The 24,147-nt window shown below is 38.7% G+C and overlaps 2 protein-coding genes across 2 annotated transcripts in view; both read right to left on the bottom strand.

The window, feature by feature from the left end:
• Window positions 1-591: 591 nt before the first annotated feature.
• LOC118232529 overlaps window positions 592-24,147 on the bottom strand; it is a 302,745-nt gene continuing 279,189 nt past the window's right edge. The window contains 7 exon segments of the mRNA XM_035427619.1: window positions 592-1,798; window positions 3,070-3,139; window positions 4,428-4,515; window positions 5,632-5,928; window positions 6,023-6,292; window positions 7,234-7,500; window positions 8,444-8,710. Of these exon segments, the coding sequence (XP_035283510.1) occupies window positions 1,175-1,798; window positions 3,070-3,139; window positions 4,428-4,515; window positions 5,632-5,928; window positions 6,023-6,292; window positions 7,234-7,500; window positions 8,444-8,710 (1,883 nt within the window). The 3' untranslated portion in view covers window positions 592-1,174.
• LOC118227150 (sialic acid-binding Ig-like lectin 10) lies at window positions 15,141-17,138 on the bottom strand. Its single transcript, XM_035417317.1, has 6 exons — window positions 17,117-17,138; window positions 16,726-17,022; window positions 16,109-16,202; window positions 15,806-15,824; window positions 15,620-15,691; window positions 15,141-15,305 (listed from the first exon to the last, which is right to left on the bottom strand). The coding sequence occupies exons 1-6, from the start codon at window positions 17,121-17,123 to the stop codon at window positions 15,285-15,287; spliced, it is 510 nt and encodes a 169-aa protein (XP_035273208.1). The 5' UTR covers window positions 17,124-17,138; the 3' UTR covers window positions 15,141-15,284.

The raw sequence follows: 24,147 nt of genomic DNA on the forward strand, positions 1-24,147 counted from the left end.
GTTGTACTCAAATAAGTACTCCATCGCATTTAACATATTGTGAGTAAACATACAAATTATAAGAAACGGCATCTAGTTTGGAGGCTGAAATCTGTTTATTTATAATTAGTTGTTTGTTATTTATTTATTGTTTGTTATTATTTGTTATTTGGTCTGGCAAGAAAATTTGACACTTTTTAGTGATATCCACAAACCAGCACTTAATTAATCTCACGCCGCCGTTTCCCCAACGCTCCCTTCCCAACACAGGTGTGCTCCTTACATAGCACTGTCCCAACCAGCCCCTAAATCCCAAACCCAAAATAGGATTACCCTTTATGAGAAGTTCCTCTCTCAGTTTATCTTGCATATGCATCGCATCTCCCCAAACCTTATCAGTATCAGGATGGTATTTCTGTTCTTGGGTTGACTTCGGATTGAAATGGGGTTGAGCCTTGGATGGTAGGCTGAATTAAAAAAAAAAAAAGCAAGTGCTTCTTTTGTTTTATCTGTCATCAGCCTCTCTTTCAGTGAGTCTAGGCCTTCTCTGATTTTATGTTTGAACTTGTATTGGTTGCAAAAAAACAAGAACAAAAAAAACAAAAACAGGCAAACCTGGGAAAACCTTTTATTACTTTTAATTCAAGACAATAAACAAAATAACCGTCTCATTGCAATACATGAGAAATAGATATAGAACACTCAAGGACTTGCAAAGAAGAAGTGTAAAGAAGAATATTAAAGGATAGGCTTAGCTATGGATATTTACATATGGATATCATACAGACGTTTTAAACTAAATCAGACACGACAGATTCAAAGTACAATTTTTAGATTCAGAGGGGATTCAAAATGTTTTCAAGTAACATTTTAACAGCATCCAGGACTAAAGGTACTTACTTTGTCATTAATGCCATGTCAGGCTGAGTTCACCAAATTCAAATAATGTGTGTGTTAGAATTGTTTCAGTGTTTTTCTGACCATATTTATCGACCTTTTCGCACTTTGCAGATTTGACTTTTTCACCCTGTTTGTGGCTCGTCACTACTGCACCAGATTGTATGAGACAGATACTGTGCTTCAGTTTGGGACCGTTTTGTAATGTATCATAATGTAGCATAACGCGTTATGTAGCATGCTGTACGCTCTCATAATGCCTGTAGCGTGGTGTGATTTGGGCTATATCTGTGGCATCTTAATGCTGTTGGAGATTCCTGACCTCGGCGTACTCACTCTCCTCCGTTCCCTTTCCGTTACCCTCCGTCAGGGGGCTCATGACGTCCACGTAAATGTCCTCCTGGCCTCCTGCTGAGTTCTCCTCCTGGCGCTGCTCCTCCTGCTCCTCCTCTGCAGCAGGGTTCCCGGGCGGCTGCTGCAGGCCCTGCCGTGCCCTCTTAGTGGGCCTGGAGGGGCAGATGTTCCCGTAGGTGGCCTCCTCCGTGGGCTCAGGGTTGACGGAGGCCTGTGGGCTCAGATTCGGCCCAGACTCCTCCTCCTTCTCGCTCCTCGCCTCGGCTGACTCCCTCTCTGTGCCCAGCTCATCTTGGCCCTCCTTCCTCATCTCCTCCTGCACCTCCTCACCTTCTTCCTCTCCTCCTTCTCTCTCTTCCCTGGATTTGTGTTGGATCATGGCGTAGTCGGACGTCCGTTTGGAAGTGCCCCGGACGATGCCCGTTCCGTGTTCCCCACCCGTGCCGGGAAGATTGGAGAAATCCACGGTGGCATAGTGCAGGGCGCCCCCGTCCCCCTTTTCCACCGCACCCGCGCCCGACAGCATGGTCTTGTTGACGTAGATCGATTCCTCATCTTGAGCGGCCGCCTGACCCAAAGAGGTTGAAAGAAAGTGTGTGAATTTGTGAAAGGTCAACATTAGAATAAATCCATTTGAATGAACCTAAGGATTTGAAAACACATAAAATGGTGCAACAAAATGAAGTTAAATTTTAGGTTAGAACAATTGAGGATTTTTCAGTGTACTTTCAATTTTCTGCTGATTAGTTTTCAAGTTTTCAAGTAAAATACACAATGAAAGCATTCGCCCATGTGATTGTACGCTTCTGTCCGTGAGGTATTTCCCTGAAGATCCTGCTGGCATATGCATCTGTTTACAAATTTTACCAGCATCCAAAGCGTTTTATTTCATTTAATATTTCAAATACATATGCATTTGATGTAGTTCAGGTTAAAGTGAGGCACCAGATTCAGAAGACAACGTGAAAACTTTAACTTGTCTATTATGAGACATAGAATGAAATGCATTGGGGAAGGAAATGATAGGGCAGCTACAGTATCCTGGCATGAGAGGAGGACAGTAACATTGTCAAACCGCGATCTCTGTCAGAGCTCTTGAGAACTATACTTGTCCTCTTTCGTAAAAAAGTTTAAGGCACAGAGACAGCTGCAGTGACTGTGCCACTAGTTCCCCCTCCTGACTGGATTATCAGAAGAATAAACACATATGAGTTTGAAAATAAACACACACACACACACACACACTCAAAACCAAAAAATGTCTATGCAACTAAAGTTCACTCTCTCTCAATTGACAGTCAGTTATATAAGGGAACAGTAGTTACTGGGACCAAACAATTAAACGTTATATAACAAACATTACAGAACATCTGTACATACATTACAAATGTACTCATGTGATATTGTATCAAATTCCTTTTGGAATATATAAGCATAAGCTCTTCAAATCACTATGTAGCTTTGTAGCTTACCTCAAGAAATGTGTTAGGTATAACTTTTTTCCTGCAAAAACCCATGGCTATCCCTTAAGATGTGTCAGTGGTTTACAGATGATCAGCTCTAGCTGTTTGTGTTTTTTTGGATACCAACTATCAGGACCAGTGCCTTGTTTATTTAATGTTTTTGTAATTATTCTAGTACTTGTAGTACCCTCATCTGAACGTCCACTAATTCTGATTAGTAGACATTGCATTCCATATACTTGAATATGCTTTCAGACATGGAAAGAAAGATCTCTGGCAAACATTTAAAAAAATTAACTGTATAGGCATGTGTGTGTGTGTAGGTGTGTGTGTGTGTGTGTAGGTGTGTGTGTGTGTGTGTTTGTCTCAGACTCACCCCATCTGTCAGTATGAGCCCTTCGCTGTCCTTCATTCTACTTCCAGAACACTGGCTGTGTCTCTTCTTCCTGGGAATAGCACACAGATTCTGCTGATGCACACCCGACTTTCATTATAATCACTGCAGAGATCAGTGTAACATTTAGTCCTGTTTTTCTACTTTCTGTATATTGGAAATTGAATTCCACCATCACGGGGGGCAATACTTTAGCAAAGTAGCACACCAACAAATCAAAACCAAACAGGAATGGTTTGTAGCCTCCCTCCTTAAAATTATGGAGAAGGAATGGCGAAAAACCAAAGAAGTACTGCAGCCAGAAAGCATCCACCAATCTCTATTGATGTTGTTCTGCTGGTTGTTACCAACGCACTCTGTGATTGGCCGAGCTCATCTGTTTTCTTTTAGGAGTAATGAGACGAAACTGTCAGCTTACCTCTCAAAAATTATCTCTGTTTCAGATAATATTACCAACACATCATTCACAACCACGCCCCCCTTCCCCGCAAATCACAAGTCAATATCCTTTTGCAGTTTTCTTCCAATCTAAGATCGTCAGTTTCATTGAATCAGAAATCTTTTTTGATTCCACCCGAGGATTAAAGGGGAACGTTACCCAAAAATATAATTTTTATGGTATGTTGGAGTTAAAATGTTAAAGTTTATGTATATGTGTTTTTAACAGTATTAACATAACTGATCAGTAATGTATCGATATTGTCCATAGTTTATAATGGCTGATTTGCTTTGTAGTGGGTGGGAGGGGTTAGAGGTTCTCTCTCTACTCTCTCTCTCTTTCTAGCAATAAATCTAACCCTGTTGACCTTATTTAGGAGAACAGTGAACGTAAAACAAATGATGATTTGCTAAGCTTAAGCTACACACCATGTGATGTGATACAAACGTTATAAATGCTGAGAGGGACCGCCCCACTGTGGGACTTCTGAACACACACCTTGCTGTGTGAACTGCCTCCCTTTGTGCAGAATACAGAATACTGATTGTTTACAGTTGCCACTGTTTCATTGGAGTCTAATAGGTACATGGATTTGTTCAGTGATAACTTGGTTTGAAAAAGTGTCAGTTATAACACTTTTTATTATTCAGGATGTGGATATCCATTCTCCAGAAAATACATCTCAATTTCTGAGATCTGCCACAGTACCTCTGCATGTCATAGAAACACATTAAGTTGACGAGACGTGTTTCAGACGCGAGACAGGGCAATTCACACATCTATATGAGCACAGTTAAAAAATGATGACCCCAGCAGTAGGGTTGAGTAATATGACACAATAACATGGAACCAGGGTGAAGTTTCCCTTCATACTGACTGTCCAGGCCCCAGTTTCTCGTACTTTAGAATGTGCTGCATTATGAGGCATATCATCATCATGGCACCAGCACCGGCAGCTGCACCAATCAGCAGTGAAGGAATGCCGAAACCTGAACAAAGGACATTTCAGTTAGATACCGAGAAACACACTTTGGACAAAATAAAATATATAGGCACTTATTTACCCAATCACACCGGAGAAACCGGCTGCAAAATTTACAGCATTGATTCTTTCAGTTCTCTCCAAAATAATGCACACATTCATCCTTCAGGACACGTTAACTAATGAATTAACTAATTTACGAGTTACTGAATTCATTTAATCATTTAACCATGTATGGATTTGAACAAAGCTACTGTGTGTTACAAAGAAAATTTGTTTGTGTTCTGAAACATGCCGTTCAAAACAAAATTAATTTTGAGTGGGATACAAGATAAACCCCTGCCCACCAATACAAATATGGCTGCAACCAGCAGCCATACCTCCACGCACTCTGCTCCTGCCAAATGGCTGAAGCTAAGCAGGTGTGGGCTTGGTTAGTACTTGGATGGGAGACCACCAGGGATTACTGAGTTGCTGCTGGAAGTGGTGTTGGGTGGGCCAGGAGGGGGCAATCTTCCCTCTGGTACAAATAAACCCCAATGCCCCAGTGCAGTGACAGGGGGACACTGTGCTGTAGGAGATGCCGTCTTTCGGATGAGACGTTAAACCGAGGTCCTGACTGTCTGTGGTCATTAAAGATCCCATGACACTTATCGCTAAGAGTAGGGGGTTCCCTGGTGTCCTGGCCAAATCCCAGATCTGGCTCTCGCAAGAACTTGCCACTAAAAATCATCCCCAGACTTAATTGGCTAAATAAATGTTCTCTCCCTCTCCACCTTCGCTAATGTGTGGTGAGCGTTCTGGTGCAAATTGGCTGCCGTGCATCACCCAGGTGGGTGCTACACATTGGTGGTGGGTGAGGTGAGTTCCCCTTCACTGTAAAGCACTTTGAGCATATGGAAAAGTGCTATATAAATGTAATTAATAATAATAATAATAATACAAAGATATAAAAATAATGTCACCTGGGAGAATAACATAAAACTGAATTTAACTATATGGTTTACAGTATCATCAACGCTACTTTTACAATCTCTTAAATAATTGCATTGAAAAGGGCACCTCTGTATATTAGTGCATGATGTACAAATATGTTAAAGAGGAGAAATGTGTGCTCATTTACCTGTGTGTTGCTGCGGAGACGGGAGGTGGAGCTGGAGGATGGAGGAGCCGAGAGTGTTGGTGCTGACGCAGAGGAGAGTGGGCGTGTCTGCTTGTGATTGGCCTATGGTGAGGGAGCTCCTCAGGCCTGTGTTCCCCAGATGCTCCTCCCTGATGACTCTGTCAGTAGAGTTAGTGACCCGCAGTCCAGACACACGCCACTCCATGCTGGGAGAGGGATTCCCACGGCTCTCACAGGAGCAGCTGATCTCTGCTGCAGTTCTGCTGCAGCTCCCAGAGCCAGAGATCTGAGGCATGTCTGAACACAGGATCCACAGTTACAAATATTACTGTTGTTCACATATAACAATAATATGGTGAATACAATTATACAATAAATGCACTGAACATACATATCACATTCAGCTGTACAGTTGTTGAGTTCTCCTTGCCATGTTCATTCTGTGCTTCACAGTAGTACTGTTCACTGCCACTGGACTCAGTCACAGTGAAGGTGAGATTCTGTCCAGTTCCTACAGCGTTCATCTCTGTCCCATTCACTTTATACCAGGTGTAGTTCTGCACTTCTGGTTTGGCATTACTGCTGCAGGTCAGAGTCATAGAGCTGCCCTCTAACACTGAACTAGAGGGGCTGACTAACACTGAGGTGTTCTTAGGAGGATCTGGAAGAAAAATAATTTGTCTTTTATGAGGGTACATAGCAAACTTCCCTGTTGTCATTGTAAAATAAACAATTTACAAAACACAACTTTTTTTTTAAGTAAAATTAACTTTTAGTTTAAAAGAGTGCGAATGCAACTACTCATGTATTTGATATTTTTTTCCTAACTCCCAATAAAAATTGCCCTGGAAAAACATAGATTTTACATAACTAGAACCATGCTGCCAAAACATTGTTGTCACAGACTATATACAATATGTACAGAAGGTACAGACTATGGAGAAGGAAAAAAGCATTATTGTACATGAAGAACTGTTCAGGGGAAGTTGGCATTAAAGTCTATTATATTCAATGTTTGTTCGTACCTGTTAAACACATTTTATATTTTATATAAAAGGGCATTGAGGAGAAATGCTTAACTAGAACTACTAACACTAGTTTTATTTATTTATTTTTTTGAATAGTATCGTTTTCTATAACTGAAAAAATACTGACAGAGTTCAGTAAGTACACTGCTTCAGAGTACAATGCAATGTTCCACCTGGGAATCAAACCTGCACCCTATAATTTGCAAGACCAGGTAACTGACCCCTATACTACACTACCACCCAGCCATTTATCACAAAAAAGGCTCTTTCTGCCTGTTTTATCCCCAGTGAGAACCAGTCAGTTCTTGGGGTCTAATGGAAAAAAAATACATTGCATTTATATCTGTAGTTCTGTTATATGTTTTCCAGTTATGATCAACTCTCAATCCACATTCAAAAAATTGATGTGATTAAATATTAAAAGATGGTAAACAGGATTTCCCGGTACTCCAGTGTGAAAAAAAATAAACGTGTTCATGTTTCTGTGGTAATAACATTAGAATAGATATAAAGTAAATTTATTTTGCAAAAAATAAAATGAATAAACATATAATTAGTAGGATGGCAAACTTACAATAAACTTCCAGTTGTACAGTTGAGTTCTCCTTGCCATGTTCATTCTGTGCTTCACAGTAGTACTGTTCACTGCCACTGGACTCAGTCACAGTGAAGGTGAGATTCTGTCCAGTTCCTACAGTGTTTATCTCTGTCCCATTCACTTTATACCAGGTGTAGTTCTGCACTGCTGGGTTGGCATTACTGCTGCAGGTCAGAGTCACAGAGCTGCCCTCTAACACTAAATCAGAGGGGCTGACTGACACTGAGGTGTTCTTAGGAGGATCTGGAAGAAAAATAATTTGTCTTTTATGAGGGTACATAGCAAACCTCCCTGTTGTCATTGTAAAATAAACAATTTACAAAACACAACTTTTTTGTTTTTAGTGAAATTAACTTTTAGTTTAGCAAAGTGCAAATGCAACTACTCATGCATTTGATATTTTTTTCCTAACTCCCAATAAAAATTGCCCTGGAAAAACATAGATGTTACATAACTAGACCCATGCTGCCAAAACATTGTTGTCACAGACTATATACAACATGTACAGTATGTACAGACTATGGAGAGGGAAAAAAGCATTACTGTACATGAAGAACTGTTCAGGGGAAGTTGGCATTAAAGTCCATTATATTCAATCTTTGTTCGTACCTGTTAAACACATTTTATATTTTATATAAAAGGGCATTGAGGAGAAATGCTTAACTAGAACTACTAACACTAGTTTTATTTATTTATTTATTTGAATAGTATCGTTTTCTATAACTGAAAAAATACTGACACAGTTCAGTAAGTACACTGCTTCAGAGTACAATGCAATGTTCCACCTGGGAATCAAACCTGCACCCTATAATTTGCAAGACCAGGTAACTGACCCCTATACTACACTACCACCCAGCCATTTATCACAAAAAAGGCTCTTTCTGCCTGTTTTATCCCCAGTGAGAACCAGTCAGTACTTGGGGTCTAATGGGAAAAAAAATACATTGCATTTATATCTGTATTTCTGTTATATGTTTTCCAGTTATGATCAACTCTCAATCCACGTTCAAAAAACTGATGTGATTAATTATTAAAAGATGGTAAACAGGATTTCCTGGTACTCCAGTGTGAAAAAAATAAAGGTGTTCATGTTTCTGTGGTAATAACTTTGGAATAAATATAAAGCAAATTTATTTTGCAAAAAATAAAATTAATGAATATATAATTAGTAAGATGGCAAACTTACAATCAACTTCCAGTTGTACAGTTGAGTTCTCCTTGCCATGTTCATTCTGTGCTTCACAGTAGTACTGTTCACTGCCACTGGACTCAGTCACATTGAAGGTGAGATTCTGTCCAGTTCCTACAGTGTTTATCTCTGTCCCATTCCCTTTATACCAGTTGTATCTCTGCACTGCTGGGTTGGCATTACTGCTGCAGGTCAGAGTCACAGAGCTGCCCGCTAACAAAGAACCAGAGGGTCTGACTGACACTGAGGTGTTCTTAGGAGGATCTAAGAGATATAAAAATACAAATCTTATTTTCTTAGTCTATGAGGAGTTATACACAATCTGATGATGAGTAACGGTTCCGTGCTTTAAAATAGGGGTGTCCAGTCTTATCTGAAAAGGTCCGTTGTGTTTTAGATTTATCCTAGCATTACACCACCTGATTTAATTATTGAAATAATCAAGGTCTTGAATCAGATATATTAGTGCTGGCATAAAACAAAAACCTGCACCCACACCAGAATTTTTCAGAAAGGATTGTGCTCCCCTCCTATAACAGATGAGCACAACATCAGGTAATTTACATTTGCTTGTTTATGGTTTTTATTTTTATTATTGTATTTATTGTCATTATTCAATTATGGTGATAATTCTGCACAGCATACTGACCATGAAAAAAGCTCAAAGCAATTATTATTATTATTATTATTATTATTATTATTATTATTATTATTATTATTATTATTATTCAAAGATTTACAAAAGCTAAGAATAATACTTTCAAATCCAGCTCTCTTACATAGAACTCTGAGAGTCAGACTGGCCTCAGATGTCTTCTGAGTGTCTCCTTGTTGCAGAGTGTAAAGTGCCCTGCAGGTGATCTCCTGCCCATGGTGGAGGTGGGAAGCAGTGAAGGTCAGAACAGAAGACACCGATTTGGTTCGATCCTCATTCTCTTGCAGTTGATCCACACTGTCACTCAGCCTGGGGGTCCATGTCAGACTTGGGGGGAGTTTGGGACAGGGGGCTACAGCAGAACAGCTCAAACTCACAGAGGTCCCCTCCATCACCTCCACCTTCTCTGTGGTTATCTTGGGTTTGGGTGGAGAGTCTAGGAGACATGGAGACATGAGGACAGGTTACTGTGAGTCTTAGGATTGGAGAGACTCACAGCACTCAGAGCACACACTAATCACCAACAGTGTCTAACTAACACAGTATTTACAACGTGAAATCTAAAGACAAGTCATTTTCATTCTTTATTTTATATCCAAGGTGTATTTCTCATAAAGGACAGAATTTCTATTTTTGGCACCTAATTTTAAAAGCATAGGGTCTCAACATCAACACGGCTCATAGTGAAAAAGGCATTACAACAAATTGAGTACCTTGTATATTAATTTTGACGGCTGTATTAAAACAATACTTGAGATTTTTATTGAAGGATTCCAATCTGAAGAAATATTCATCATTGTAAGATGGAAGGATTGTGGTGCAGTTCTTCTCCTCCAGTTGCCCAATTAATGTTCCTTTAATTTTATTCTGTTCAGTTGCTGTCCCAGTTCCGCTGGAATCAAACACTGTGTCACCGTGACAAGTCCTTTTTTTCCAGAGTCCTTTAGCCTCAGCTGTCAGATCTCTGTCATATTTAGATTCTATATCAAATGTGCAGGGAATCAGCACACAGGATCCACTCAGAGCTTCTATGCTCTGAGGCATCTGGATTGAAAACTCTCTCCCCAGGGCACCTGCAACACACACAACACAGCTCTGTAAATACAGCAGCTATATGGGGATTTGGGTCAGTTTTATATACACACAACAGCACCTTTACAGACCTTTACAAAACACTTTGCTGTGTGGATGTTTTTATTCAAATGTAATACAATAAACGTTTTACTGACTTAAATCTGCAATTATAATTAATATAAAACACATCCATTCTCCACAAATTTATATATAAAAATCATGTTTTTATACTATAATCCCTTTGGATCGCTGTACATCTTTCCAGTATAGAGTTAGACCCCACCCCTTTAATGACCCACCTTGCAGCAGGCAGCCAATGAGGAGGAACCTCTCTGCTTCAATCATGACTCTGAGGAGCAGAGGAACTGAAGTTAGAAAACAGCACTGACACCCTTTTATTTTTTTTATTAATCATTTGTATGTTTTGTAGGCTGCCCTACAGAGTGCCATGAACCACACATCTTGCCATAAACATAATTCTTTAATACGCCTTGATGCTCAAAACAGAGAATAATTGATGGACAAAAGACTGCAGAAGAGTTTAGAATGCATATTTCAATAAAATAATTACATTTGTTCGGGAATTGGTTCCCTTCTTCTGTTGTCTGTAGTCCAGCACCGCCTGGCCCAATATATATCCTAGAAATCAATGAAAGCAGATGAAATAGGCTGTTATGTGTTGTGACTGAGTGTCCTGTCAGAGCCAAAGAAAGGAACACATGAGCTCAAGAAAAGAAGATAACACGGCCACAGTCATTCAGCCCTTACACACTGGACATGTCAACACTCCTCTGAGTTTCTAAGACTTTCTCCAAACGCACACAAAAAAAAATTTCAAATATTTTTCCTTTTTTTTCCCCAAAGGCATGACATCTTCACAATGGGCAATGGGTTTTGTTGAGAATAAAACTAAAGAATGAGAAAATTATAAGAATAAGGATCGTTTTCTTAATTTTTTTTTTTTGAATCAGTAATCTTTAATAAAGATAAATAGAACAAACATGTACAACACAATGAAATGGAAAATGCACACAATCTTTAAACTCTGTTTTTAGTCATGTTGAGTTCATGAATATTTGTGAAGTTTAATTTTACTTTTAAAGCAAAAAGCATTTATTGATAGATAAATAAGGCTTGGGAGACTAATCATTTGCCTTCCTCCGAATATTTCATTTTAAAATGAAAAAATTAATATTTTAGCATTTATCCTGGATTATAATTTGGCTGGAGTGGTTCCAATTCCATATAATTCAATTGGTTAATTGCTTGTGATACTTTTAAATCGTTCTTAAGATACTTTCATAAACGATAAAACCATGAACATGTGAAAACTCAGACCTATAGGGCCAAAGCATCAGACCTCTTCAAACTACAAAAGCGTGTTTCCAGTATTGCCCTTATACTGAAGCTGTTTGCAAGTGTGACTTCCTGGTACTGCACAAACACTGTGACCCCACCCTACCCAACAGTCACTGTTAAGAATGGTGTTTCATTGTTCTTACATAGTCCATAGCTTTAAATGGTATTGAATTTATCAATACATTATACTGTATGTGCATATATTTACAAGATTGCTATTTGTTAAGAATTGTATTTGTGTTATGTAATTGCCAACTCAAATGTGACCAAGCATAAATTACTTTCAATTTCAGTCCACACGGCAAAATGACTTTGGATTAAAATGGCGAAAAGTCAAAAGGCTAATTCGTATTGCGGTGCCCTTTCAGTGCGTATAATGTCTACTTTAAAATGCCTGTATGAGATCCAGTTTATCACAATATACGATAATGCTTGAGAAACACAATGTTTACACTCAATCTGTAATTTCTCTGCCTTTAGGCAAAATAGAAAATCACCGACAGCCACAATGTCTCTTGAGAAAAACGAACTGAACCTGTTTCCATTATAGACAGAATAAATCAACTTCAGTACAGTTCTTTTTAATTGAATTTCAATAAAAGTGGCAACCTAATTAATCTGTAGTTCACTTGAGCCAAGTGGTAGAAATGTACTTACTGTAGAACAGAAGAATATCCAGTCTGTCTCCACTGCACACTGACCCTCAGCCTGCAGAGCACAAGTTTAAATGCACACAAAAGAGGAACTTCTCATATGTGGCCTTTCCTGAGTCATGCTCCGAACAGGAGGCTGTGAATATTTTTTTTTAAACTTTCGCAGAAAATGTGTGACATGTGCAACACAAACATGCCTTCCCGTTGTACTTCCCGTTCACGTCTGCTGTCTGTCTGGTCTGGTGGACTGACCTTCCCGTGGCGGCCAGAACAGCAGAGAATCTGACTACCTTCAAGCGCAGACTAAAGACTCATCTCTTCAGGCTGCACCTCTCCCCCCCCCCCCCCCCCCCCCCCCCCCCCCCCCCCCCCCCCCCCCCCCAGCCCCTAGTTTAGCTCAATGTACCTAGTTAGGCTAATGCGATCACGTTAGTTTTGTATTTGGTAGGATTGTTTTGTCTGATTCTGATTAGGCAAATGTGATTTCAGTGCCAGCTCTGTACTTGGCAGGATTGTTTGTTTGTTTGCTGTACAGGTTACCCCACAGGGTTGGATTCCTGATCTATGTGGTCACTTCTGGCACTACGATCCTTACTTCACTCTAGTGTGTTTTTACTGCACCTCTGCACCTTGAATTGATGCACTTGTTGTACGTCGCTCTGGATAAGAACGTCTGCTAAATGCCTGTAATGTAATGTAATGTAATGCCAAAAATGTAGAATGTGTCTTACAATTGCTGCTCTGATGATCAAGCTACATTGACTTCATAAAACAGTAACAGAGTGCGCCTTTGCAGTTTAATTAGAATAAGTAAAATAGCATCAATGCGCAAAAGACAAACAATCAGCAGAGAAACATGAAAAGGAGAATGGACAAATGAGGAGCTTCTGCACAACAGTCAATATAACACTCTTAACCAATCAGACATCTACTACAGTCACTATGGCAACACTGCTAAGTGGCACACGTAAAGTAAAGCCCTCCAATGCACTTGCAAAATGTCTTTTGATGCATAAGTAATCCTAGACTTCCTGGTTCTACAGTATTCAATGCTACATTTTTAGCCTCTGGAAAATATTACTAATACAAAAAGAATAAAATGATACAGAAACATTGTACAATATTAGCTTATTATTATTATTATTATTATTATACATGGATGTATAATTATTTTAGATAATACAATGCTGATATACAGTATGTTGTTAAACAAATCAGAAGTAATAAATTATAAATGAACTTGTATGGTCAATTGCTGGGTGCTTAGCAGAACTGCCTCACAATGGGAAAAGCTATTCCTTACTTCCAGATTCAGATAGCTTTCGCAGTTCAAACTGCTGCTGCACACAATGTAATCGACCCTGAAAATCTTCATTATCTATTTTTTGAAGACATTTATTTGATACGTGTTGACAGAAAGCACAGTCCGTCAGCGAAATCATACAGAGACAGAAGGTTGAAATATATTCAATAGTTCTTATTCAAACACATGCTACATCAATGCCTGCCCAAGCATAATCTTTTCAGAAAATTACAGAAAATACAATATATATAAAAAGAGATATCTCTTTCCCTTTCCTCACCTAACACCTTAATTTTTAGCACTTAAATACTTTTCAAGTGGTTCTGAACATGCATGACCACCAATAAATTGAAATACTTGAAACACATTTTTCAGTCTATGTCAATGTTTTACAATCCTGGGCCTGTAGACCCACTGTGCACGTAGGTTTGTTGTGAAAGCAAAAATAAAGTTTTTATCAATAAAGTTTGATGAAAATGTGTTCAGCTTAACCATAATTGTGTGGTTAAATGTACACAATGCAGGTTTGACTTTTCGCCGTTTGCGGACAACAAGCTCCATTCATTTTCAACGGATGTTTTCAGGTTTTCACACTCTCTCTCAACCAGAGGTGGGTAACCCGGCTTCAAAGAGTAAAAAGGCTGACCATGTATTTGCTCCATCACCATGCCCTAAACCAGCTGATTCTAATTAGCACAACTCTTCAGCATGATAGGAGAACTAATTATTGTGATCGGCTGGTTTAGTTCATGTTGGTGGAGCAAATACGTGGTCAGTCTTTTCACTCTTTGAAGCCGGGTTACCCACCTCTGCTCTCAACAAACCGGACCCCAGCTGATTTCACCTGTCTGTCTGTAAGTGAATCAAAGGAAAATGGAACCTCATTTAGCTGGAATTATTTGTCAAATAGCACACACGGCGCAGTACATGAAAGCATATCTTGGTCTGACCAATTTAAATTCCTAGGATGTGAATATGGGACAATTATTTTTTTAGGGCATACATTGCTATTTCTGGTATACCGTAGCTTTAAAAAGGTGAAGTTGTCCTTTAATAGACAATAGGAAAAAAAAGTCTAATTAAGTGCAATTAAGTATCTAATTAAGAATAATTACCAGCCCGTTACAGTATAAGCTTGTGTGTAGTGGCTAGAAGAAAAACAAACAGACACTGTGGGTTCCCAAGACCAAGGCTGAGAAACACGCGTCTAAAACAGGAAGCAACATGTTTTAAAACTGCTCTATCATGCACTGTGGTTCATGGTTGAAATACGTCCTTCACACAGACGGTCCTCACGTCGAAATAAGAAACAGCAAAAGTGAGGTTTACAATTACCATGCAACAGTACACATGGGTCTGCATGTTTTTTTTTTTTTTTCAATTTATTTTTCCTTTTTTATATTCCATTTGAGGAATAGAATGAAACATTTTCGTGTTCTCCATAACTGCCTAATGTATGTGAAATGCAAAGGTGCACAACAGTCATTAAATCAGAACAGGGACAGGGTCAGTAAAGTACAGTGAGCAAAAATGATTGTGTAAAGAGGATGAAAAATAAAGATGCATCAAAGTTCTTTTCTCCAAGAAACAAAATTAACATCTCCTCACATAAAAATGCCTTGCGGACAAATACAGAAAGGTGACACTCCACATTCAGTGGTTATTTTCTTCAGACAACAGGTTTTAAGGAAACACAACGTGCTTATATTTTTAATGAGACACAGAAACTGGTCTCAGTTTCCATTTCTAAGGTTCTGGTAGTCATTGTCCTCTTCTTGTGAAGTCACAGTGCCTTTATGATACTTGTTTTTTTACCTGTAGTTACACACACACACACACACATGCAGGTTCATGGTTATTTTAAGCAACACCTTAGTGCATGAAATGACTGTCTCAGGGCAGTGTTCATACCAAGAGGAAAATGTGGAAAGACAGACCCCTTTTTTATTACAACATTAACTCTGTATGAAGTTGTAAATTTAAAAAAATTTGTCCAATTATGTATGCATTCTTTGAATATTAACAGTGAAGCCACATATCCTCCGACGAGATGCAAATTTTTAATTGCCTCTCTTCACTTCAGCCTAGTGGCGCCCCCTGGTGTAGATCTCTGTGTCACACTTGCTCACCTGCAGCACGTCATATTCAGGGCTGATGTTGGGGAGCTGCAGACTGGCATATGTGTCCCCGTCCCTCCCTCCCTTTAAAAGAAAAGACGCACAGATGGTGTGAATGTAAAATAGAGGTGAAATCAGGCTGAGCTGCAGACAGAGTGTTTCAGAAGAGGAAGAGGAGGAAAGGATGGTGAGACTCACCTTCAGTTTTCTAGACAAACTGGAGACATGAAAATCAGAGTAGAGAGAGAATGTGTTATTGCCTCTGCTCATACAGTAGGTCTAAGCAGACCTCAGTCATATACTGTAAGGGATGGTTTTAATTTTAGTCATTTTTACTGAAAGCATAATTGCCTCTCAGTATCTGATCAGAGAGCAATTGACCCTGGATTACTGGCTACATCCATGCAAATCAGTACATTCATTGACAAAACTTAATTAAGCTTAAAGATATAATAATAAAAAAACATAATCAAAAAAGCATCAGGATCAAGATGACTGTACCTTTTAATTTTGTGGATACAGAATCCAACAGTCAGCATATACAGACAAACCAGTCCTACCATTATAATATGTAATAGTGGATTGCAATGTAATCCTGAAAAATAAAAACAGTCATGACTGTTGGACATCATTCATGCCTAAAAGACTTAATGAAAAACATCATCAGACATCACTCATTTACAGATATCCAACAGTGATTTATAATCTGGGTAAGAAGTGGATATCCTAATTTTAAACTATTCATAACAATCTGAGTAGACCTGAGTAGAATCAGTAAGACCTGAATTTGATTAAATTAATCAAATTCAGGTCTTACATATTCTGGATACACAACTGCGTACAAGTTTATACAAAACCAGAATAAAGGAAGTTCATGGACAGTGTCAAATAAAATGGAAACAAAGTCATAGACATAATTGGAAACATACAGAATTGTAAACCATAGTGAAATAAACATCTCCACTGGATTAGTCAGTGTGCAGTACAATGTTGGTAACACTTTAATGAGCTGTTTGAATGGTGATAATAGATGTTACATCACATTTATAACCGTGCTATTTAGGCTTTACGACATACAGTAAAAGTCAAGTTTTAAGAACAGCCATGTATGTAAATACCTGAGTGTTGCTGTGGAGACGGGAGGTGGAGCTGGAGGCTGGAGGAGCCGAGAGTGTTGGTGCTGATGCAGAGGAGAGTGGGCGTGTCTCCCTGTGATTGGCGCATGGTGAGGGAGCTCCTCAGGCCTGTGTTCCCCAGTTGCTCCTCCCTGATGACTCTGTCAGTAGAGTTAATGACCCGCAGTCCAGACACACGCCACTCCATGCTGGGAGAGGGATTCCCACGGCTCTCACAGGAGCAGCTGATCTCTGCTGCAGTTCTGCTGCAGCTCCCAGAGCCAGAGATCTGAAGCATGTCTGAACACAGGATTCACAGTTACAAACAGCACAGTAGCACACATATAACAATAATATGATTTATACAATTATATAATAGATGCACTGAACATACATATCATGTTTAGTTGGACATTTGCTGAGTTGTCCTTGCCATGTTCATTCTGTGCTTCACAGAAGTACTGTTCACTGACACTGGACTCAGTCACACTGAAGATGACATTTTGTCCAGTTCCTACAGTGTTCATCTCTGTCCCATTCACTTTATACCAGGTGTAGTTCTTCACTGCTGGGTTGGCATTACTGCTGCAGGTCACAGAGCTGCCCGCTAACACTGATCCAGAGGGACTGACTGACACTGAGGTGTTCTTAGGAGGATCTGGAAGAAAAATAATTTGTCTTTTATGAGGGTACATAGCAAACCTCCCTATTGTCTTTGTAAAATAAACAATTTACAAAACACAACTTTATTTTTTTTAGTAAAATTAACTTTTAGTTTAACAGAGTGCAAATGCAACTACTCATGCATTTGATATTTGTTTCCTAACTCCCAATCAAAACTGCCCTGGAAACACATTGATTTTACATAACTAGACCCATGCTGCCAAAACATTGTTGTCACAGACTATATACAACAGTATGTACAGTATGTACAGACTATGGAGAGGGAAAAAAGCATTACTGTACATAAAGAACTGTTCAGGGGAAGTTGGCATTAAAGTCCATTATATTTAATCTTCGTTCGTACCTGTTCAACACATTTTATATTTTATATAAAAGGTCATTGAGGAGAAATGCTTAACTAGAACTACTAACACTAGTTTTATTTATTTATTTATTTGAATAGTATCGTTTTCTATAACTGAATAAATACTGACACAGTTCAGTAAGTACACTGCTTCAGAGTACAATGCAGTGTGCCATCTGGGAATCAAACCTGCACCCTATAATTTACAAGACCAGGTCACTGACCCCTATACTACACTACCACCCAGCCATTTATCACAAAAAAGGCTCTTTCTGCCTGTTTTATCCCCAATGAGAACCAGTCAGTTCTTGGGGTCTAATGGAAAAAAAAGATTGCATTTATATCTGTAGTTCTGTTATATGTTTTCCAGTTATGATCAACTCTCAATCCACGTTCAAAAAACTGATGTGATTAAATATTAAAAGATGGTAAACAGGATTCCCTGGTACTCCAGTGTGAAAAAAATATACGAGTGCAATGTTTCTGTGGTAATACCAGAATAAAAATAAAGCAAATTTATTTGCAAAAAATAAAAGTAATGAACATATAATTAGTAGGATGGCAAACTTACAATCAACTTCCAGTTGTACAGTTGAGTTCTCCTTGCCATGTTCATTCTGTGCTTCACAGTAGTACTGTTCATTGCCACTAGACTCGGTCACAGTGGAGGTGAGATTCTTTCCAGTTCCTACAGTGTTTATCTCTGTCCCATTCACTTTATACCAGGTGTATCTCTGCACTGCTGGGTTGGCATTACTGTTGCAGGTCAGAGTCACAGAGCTGCCTTCTAACACTGAACCAGAGGGACTGACTGACACTGAAGTGTTCTTAGGAGGATCTAAGAGATATAAAAATACAAAACTTATTTTCTTAGTTTGTGAGGAGTTATACACAATCTGATGATGTGTAACAGTTGCGTGCTTTAAAATAGGGGTGTCCAATCTTATCTGAAAAGGTCCGTTGTGTTTTTGTTTTATCCCAGCATTACAACACCTGATTTAATTATTGAAATAATCAAGGTCTTGAATCAGATATATTAGTGCTGGCATAAAACAAAAGCCTGCACCCACACCAGTATTTTTCAGAAAGGATTGTCCTCCCCTGCTATAACGGATGAGCACAACATCAGGTAATTTACATTTGCTTGTTTATGATTTTTATTTTTATCATTGTATTTATTGTCATTATTCAATCATGGTGATAATTCTGCAGAGCATACTGACCATGAAAAAAGCTCAAAGCAATTATTATTATTATTATTATTATTATTATTATTATTATTATTATTCAATGATTTACAAAAGCTAAGAATAATACTTTCAAATCCAGCTCTCTTACATAGAACTCTTAGAGTCAGATTGGCCTCAGATGTCTTCTGAATATCTCCTTGTTGCAGTGTGTAAAGTGCACTGCAATTGATTGTCTGCCCATGGTGGAGGTGGGAAGCAGTGAAGGTCAGAACAGAAGACACAAATTTGGTTCGATCCTTATTCTCTTGCAGTTGATCCACACTGTCACTCAGCCTGGGGGTCCATGTCAGATTTGGGGGGAGTTCGGGACAGGGGGCTGCAGCAGAACAGCTCAAACTTACAGAGGTCCCCTCCATCACCTCCACCCTCTCTGTGCTTAACTTGGGTTTGGGTGGAGAGTCTAGGAGACATGGAGATATGAGGACGGGTTACTGTCTGTCTCAGGATTAGAGATTCACAGCATTCCGAGCACACACTAATCACCATGCCAACAGTGTCTAACTAACGAACAGCATTTACATGTGAAATCTAACGACAAGTCATTTTCATTGTTTATTTTACATCCAAGGTGTATTTCTCATAGAGGACAGTATTTCTATCTCCGGTACCTAATTTTAATAGCATAGAATTCCGGCATCAACACAATGGCATACAGTGAAAAAGGCATAACAGCAAATGCAGTACCTTGTGCATTAATTGTGACACCTTTAGAAAAAGAGAACTTGAATCCATTTGAGCCTTCCACTCTGAAGAAATAATCACGGTAAGATGGAGGGAAGTGATCCAGGATTGTGGAGCAGTTCTTCTCCTCCAGTTTCCCAATTAATCTTCCTTTAATTTCATTCTGTTCAGTTGCTGTCTCAGTTCTGCTGGAATCAAACACTGTGTCACCGTTACAAGTCCTTTTTTTCCATAGTCCTTTAGCCTCAGCTGTCAGATGTGTGTCAAATCGAGATTCTATATCAAATGTGCAGGGAATCAGCACACAGGTTCCACTCAGAGCTTCTATGCTCTGAGGCATCTGGATTGAAAACTCTCTCCCCAGGGCACCTGCAACACACACAACACAGCTCTGTAAATACAGCAGCTATATGGGGATTTGGGTCAGTTTTATATACACACAACAGCACCTTTACAGACCTTTACAAAACACTTTGCTGTGTGGATGTTTTTATTCAAATGTAATACAATAAACGTTTTACTGACTTAAATCTGCAATTATAATTAATATAAAACACATCCATTCTCCACAAATTTATATATAAAAATCATGTTTTTATACTATAATCCCTTTGGATCGCTGTACATCTTTCCAGTATAGAGTTAGACCCCACCCCTTTAATGACCCACCTTGCAGCAGGCAGCCAATGAGGAGGAACCTCTCTGCTTCAATCATGACTCTGAGGAGCAGAGGAACTGAAGTTAGAAAACAGCACTGACACCCTCTTATTTTTTTTATTAATCATTTGTATGTATTGTAGGCTGCCCTACAGAGTGCCATGAATCACACATCTTGCCATAAACATAATTCTTTAATCCGCCTTAATGCTCAAAACAGAACATAATTGATGGACAAAAGACTGCAGAAGAGTTTAGAATGCATATTTCAATAAAACAATTACATTTGTTCGGGAATTGGTTTCCTTCTTCTGTTGTCTGTAGTCCAGCACCGCCTGGCCCAATATATATCCTATAAATCAATGAAAGCAGATGAAATAGGCTGTTATGTGTTGTGACTGAGTGTCCTGTCAGAGCCAAAGAAAGGAACACATGAGCTCAAGAAAAGAAGACAATACGGCCACAGTCATTCAGCCCTTACACACTGGACACGTCAACACTCCTCTGAGTTTCTAAGACTTTCTCCAAACGCACACAAAAAAAAATTCAAATATTTTTCCTTTTTTTCCCCCAAAGGCATGACATCTTCACAATGGGCAATGGGTTTTGTTGAGAATAAAACTAAAGAATGAGAAAATTATAAGAATAAGGATCGTTTTCTTATTTTTTTTTTTTTGAATAAGTAATCTTTAATAAAGATAAATAGACCATACATGTACAACACAATGAAATGGAAAATGAACACAATCTTAAAACTCTGTTTTAGTCATGTTGAGTTCATGAATGTTTGCAAAGTTTAATTTTACTTTTAAAGCAAAAAGCATTTATCGATATATAAATAAGGCTTGGGAGACTAATCATTTGCCCTCCTCCAAATATTTCATTTTAAAATGAAAAAATGAATATTTTAGCATGTATCCTGGATTATAATTTGGCTGGAGTGGTTCCAATTTCATATAATTCAATTGGTTAATTGCTTGTGATACTTTTAAATCTTTTTAAAGATACTTTCATAAACGATAAAACCATAAACATGTGAAAACTCTGACCTATAGGGCCAAAGCATCAGACCTCTTTAAACTACAAAAGCGTGTTTCCAGTATTGCCCTTATACTGAAGCTGTTTGCAAGTGTGACTTCCTGGTACTGCACAAACACTGTGACCCCACCCTACCCAACAGTCACTGTTAAGAATGGTCTTTCATTATTCTTAAATAGTCCATAGCTTTAAATGCTATTGAATTTATCAATACATTATACTGTATGTGCATATAATTACAAGATTGCTATTTGTTAAGAATTGCATTTGTGTTATGTAATTGCCAACTCAAATGAGACCAAGCATAAATTACTTTCAATTTCAGTCCACACGGCAAAATGACTTTGGATTAAAATGGCGAAAAGTCAAAAGGCTAATTCGTATTGCGGTGCCCTTTCAGTGCGTATAATGTCTACTTTAAAATGCCTGTATGAGATCCAGTTTATCACAATATACGATAATGCTTGAGAAACACAATGTTTACACTCAATCTGTAATTTCTCTGCCTTTAGGCAAAATAGAAAATCACCGACAACCACAATGTCTCTTGAGAAAAATGAATTTAACGTGTTTCCATTATAGACAGAAGAAATCAACTTCAGTACAGTTCTTTTTAATTGAATTTCAATAAAAGTGGCAACCTAATTAATCTGTAGTTCACTTGAGCCAAGTGGTAGAAATGTACTTACTGTAGAACAGAAGAATACCCAGTCTGTCTCCACTGCACACTGACCCTCAGCCTGTAGAGCACAAGTATAAATGCACACAAAAGAGGAACTTCTCATATGTGGCCTTTCCTGCTCCGAACAGGAGGCTGTGAATATTTTTTTTTTAAAACTTTCGCAGAAAATGTGTGACATGTGCAACACTAACATGCCTTCCCGTTGTACTTCCCGTTCACGTCTGCTGTCCGTCTGGTCTGGTGGACTGACCTTCCCGTGGCGGTCAGAACAGCAGAGAATCTGACTACCTTCAAGCGCAGACTAAAGACTCATCTCTTCAGGCTGCACCTCTCCCCCCCCGCAGCCCCTAGTTTAGCTCAATGTACCTAGTTAGGCTAATGCGATCACGTTAGTTTTGGATTTGGTAGGATTGTTTTGTCTGATTCTGATTAGGCAAATGTGATTTCAGTGCCAGCTCTGTACTTGGCAGGATTGTTTGTTTGTTTGCTGAACAGGTTACCCTACAGGGTTCGAGTCCTGATCTATGTGGTCACTTCTGGCACTACGATCTTTACTTCACTCTACTGTGTTTTTACTGCACCTCTGCACCTTGAACTGATGCACTTGTACGTCGCTCTGGATAAGAACGTCTGCTAAATGCCTGTAATGTAATGTAACGTAATGCCAAAAATGTAGAATTGCTGCTCTGATGATCAAGCTACATTGACTTCATAAAACAGTAACAGAGTGTGCCTTTGCAGTTTAATTAGAATAAGTAAAATAGCATCAATGCGCAAAAGACAAACAATCAGCAGAGAAACATGAAAAGGAGAATGGACAAATGAGGAGCTACTGCACAACAGTCAATATAACACTCTTAACCAATCAGACTACATCTACTACAGTCACTATGGCAACACTGCTAAGTGACACACATAAAGTAAAGCCCTCCAAGGTACATGCAAAATGTCTTTTGATGCATAAGTAATTCTAGACTTTCTGGTTCTACAGTATTCAATGCTACAGTTTTAGCCTCTGGAAAATATTACTAATACAAAAAGAATAAAATGATACAGAAACATTGTACAATATTAACTTATTATTATTATTATTATTATTATAGATGGATTTATAATTATTTTAGCTAATACAATGCTGATATACAGTATGTTGTTCAACAAATCAGGAGTAATCAATTATAAATAAACTTTTATGGTCAATTGCTGGGTGCTTAGCAGAACTGCCTCACAATGGGAAAAGCTAATCCTTACTTCCAGATTCAGATAGCTTTCGCAGTTCAAACTGCTGCTGCACATATTGTAATCGACAAGCACAGTCCGTCAGCGAAATCATACAGAGACAGAAGGTTGAAATATATTCAATAGTTCTTATTCAAACACATGCTACATCAATGCCTGCCCAAGCATAATCTTTTCAGAAAATTACAGAAAATACAATATATATAAAAAGAGATATCTCTTTCCCTTTCCTCACCTAACACCTTAATTTTTAGCACTTAAATACTTTTCAAGTGGTTCTGAACATGCATGACCACCAATAAATTGAAATACTTGAAACACATTTTTCAGTCTATGTCAATGTTTTACAATCCTGGGCCTGTAGACCCACTGTGCACGTAGGTTTGTTGTGAAAGCAAAAATAAAGTTTTTATCAATAAAGTTTGATGAAAATGTGTTCAGCTTAACCATAATTGTTTGGTTAAATGTACACAATGCAGGTTTGACTTTTCGCCGTTTGCGGACAACAAGCTCCATTCGTTTTCAACGGATGTTTTCAGGTTTTCACACTCTCTCTCAACCAGAGGTGGGTAACCCGGCTTCAAAGAGTAAAAAGGCTGAACATGTATTTGCTCCATCACCATGCCCTAAACCAGCTGATTCTAATTAGCACAACTCTTCAGCATGATAGGAGAACTAATTATTGTGATCGGCTGGTTTAGTTCATGTTGGTGGAGCAAATACGTGGTCAGTCTTTTCACTCTTTGAAGCCGGGTTACCCACCTCTGCTCTCAACAAACCGGACATAGGGCATACATTGCTATTTCTGGTATACCGTAGCTTTAAAAAGGTGAAGTTGTCCTTTAATAGAC

Source organism: Anguilla anguilla, chromosome 1 (genome assembly GCF_013347855.1).
Source record: "Anguilla anguilla isolate fAngAng1 chromosome 1, fAngAng1.pri, whole genome shotgun sequence".
NCBI lineage: Eukaryota > Metazoa > Chordata > Actinopteri > Anguilliformes > Anguillidae > Anguilla > Anguilla anguilla.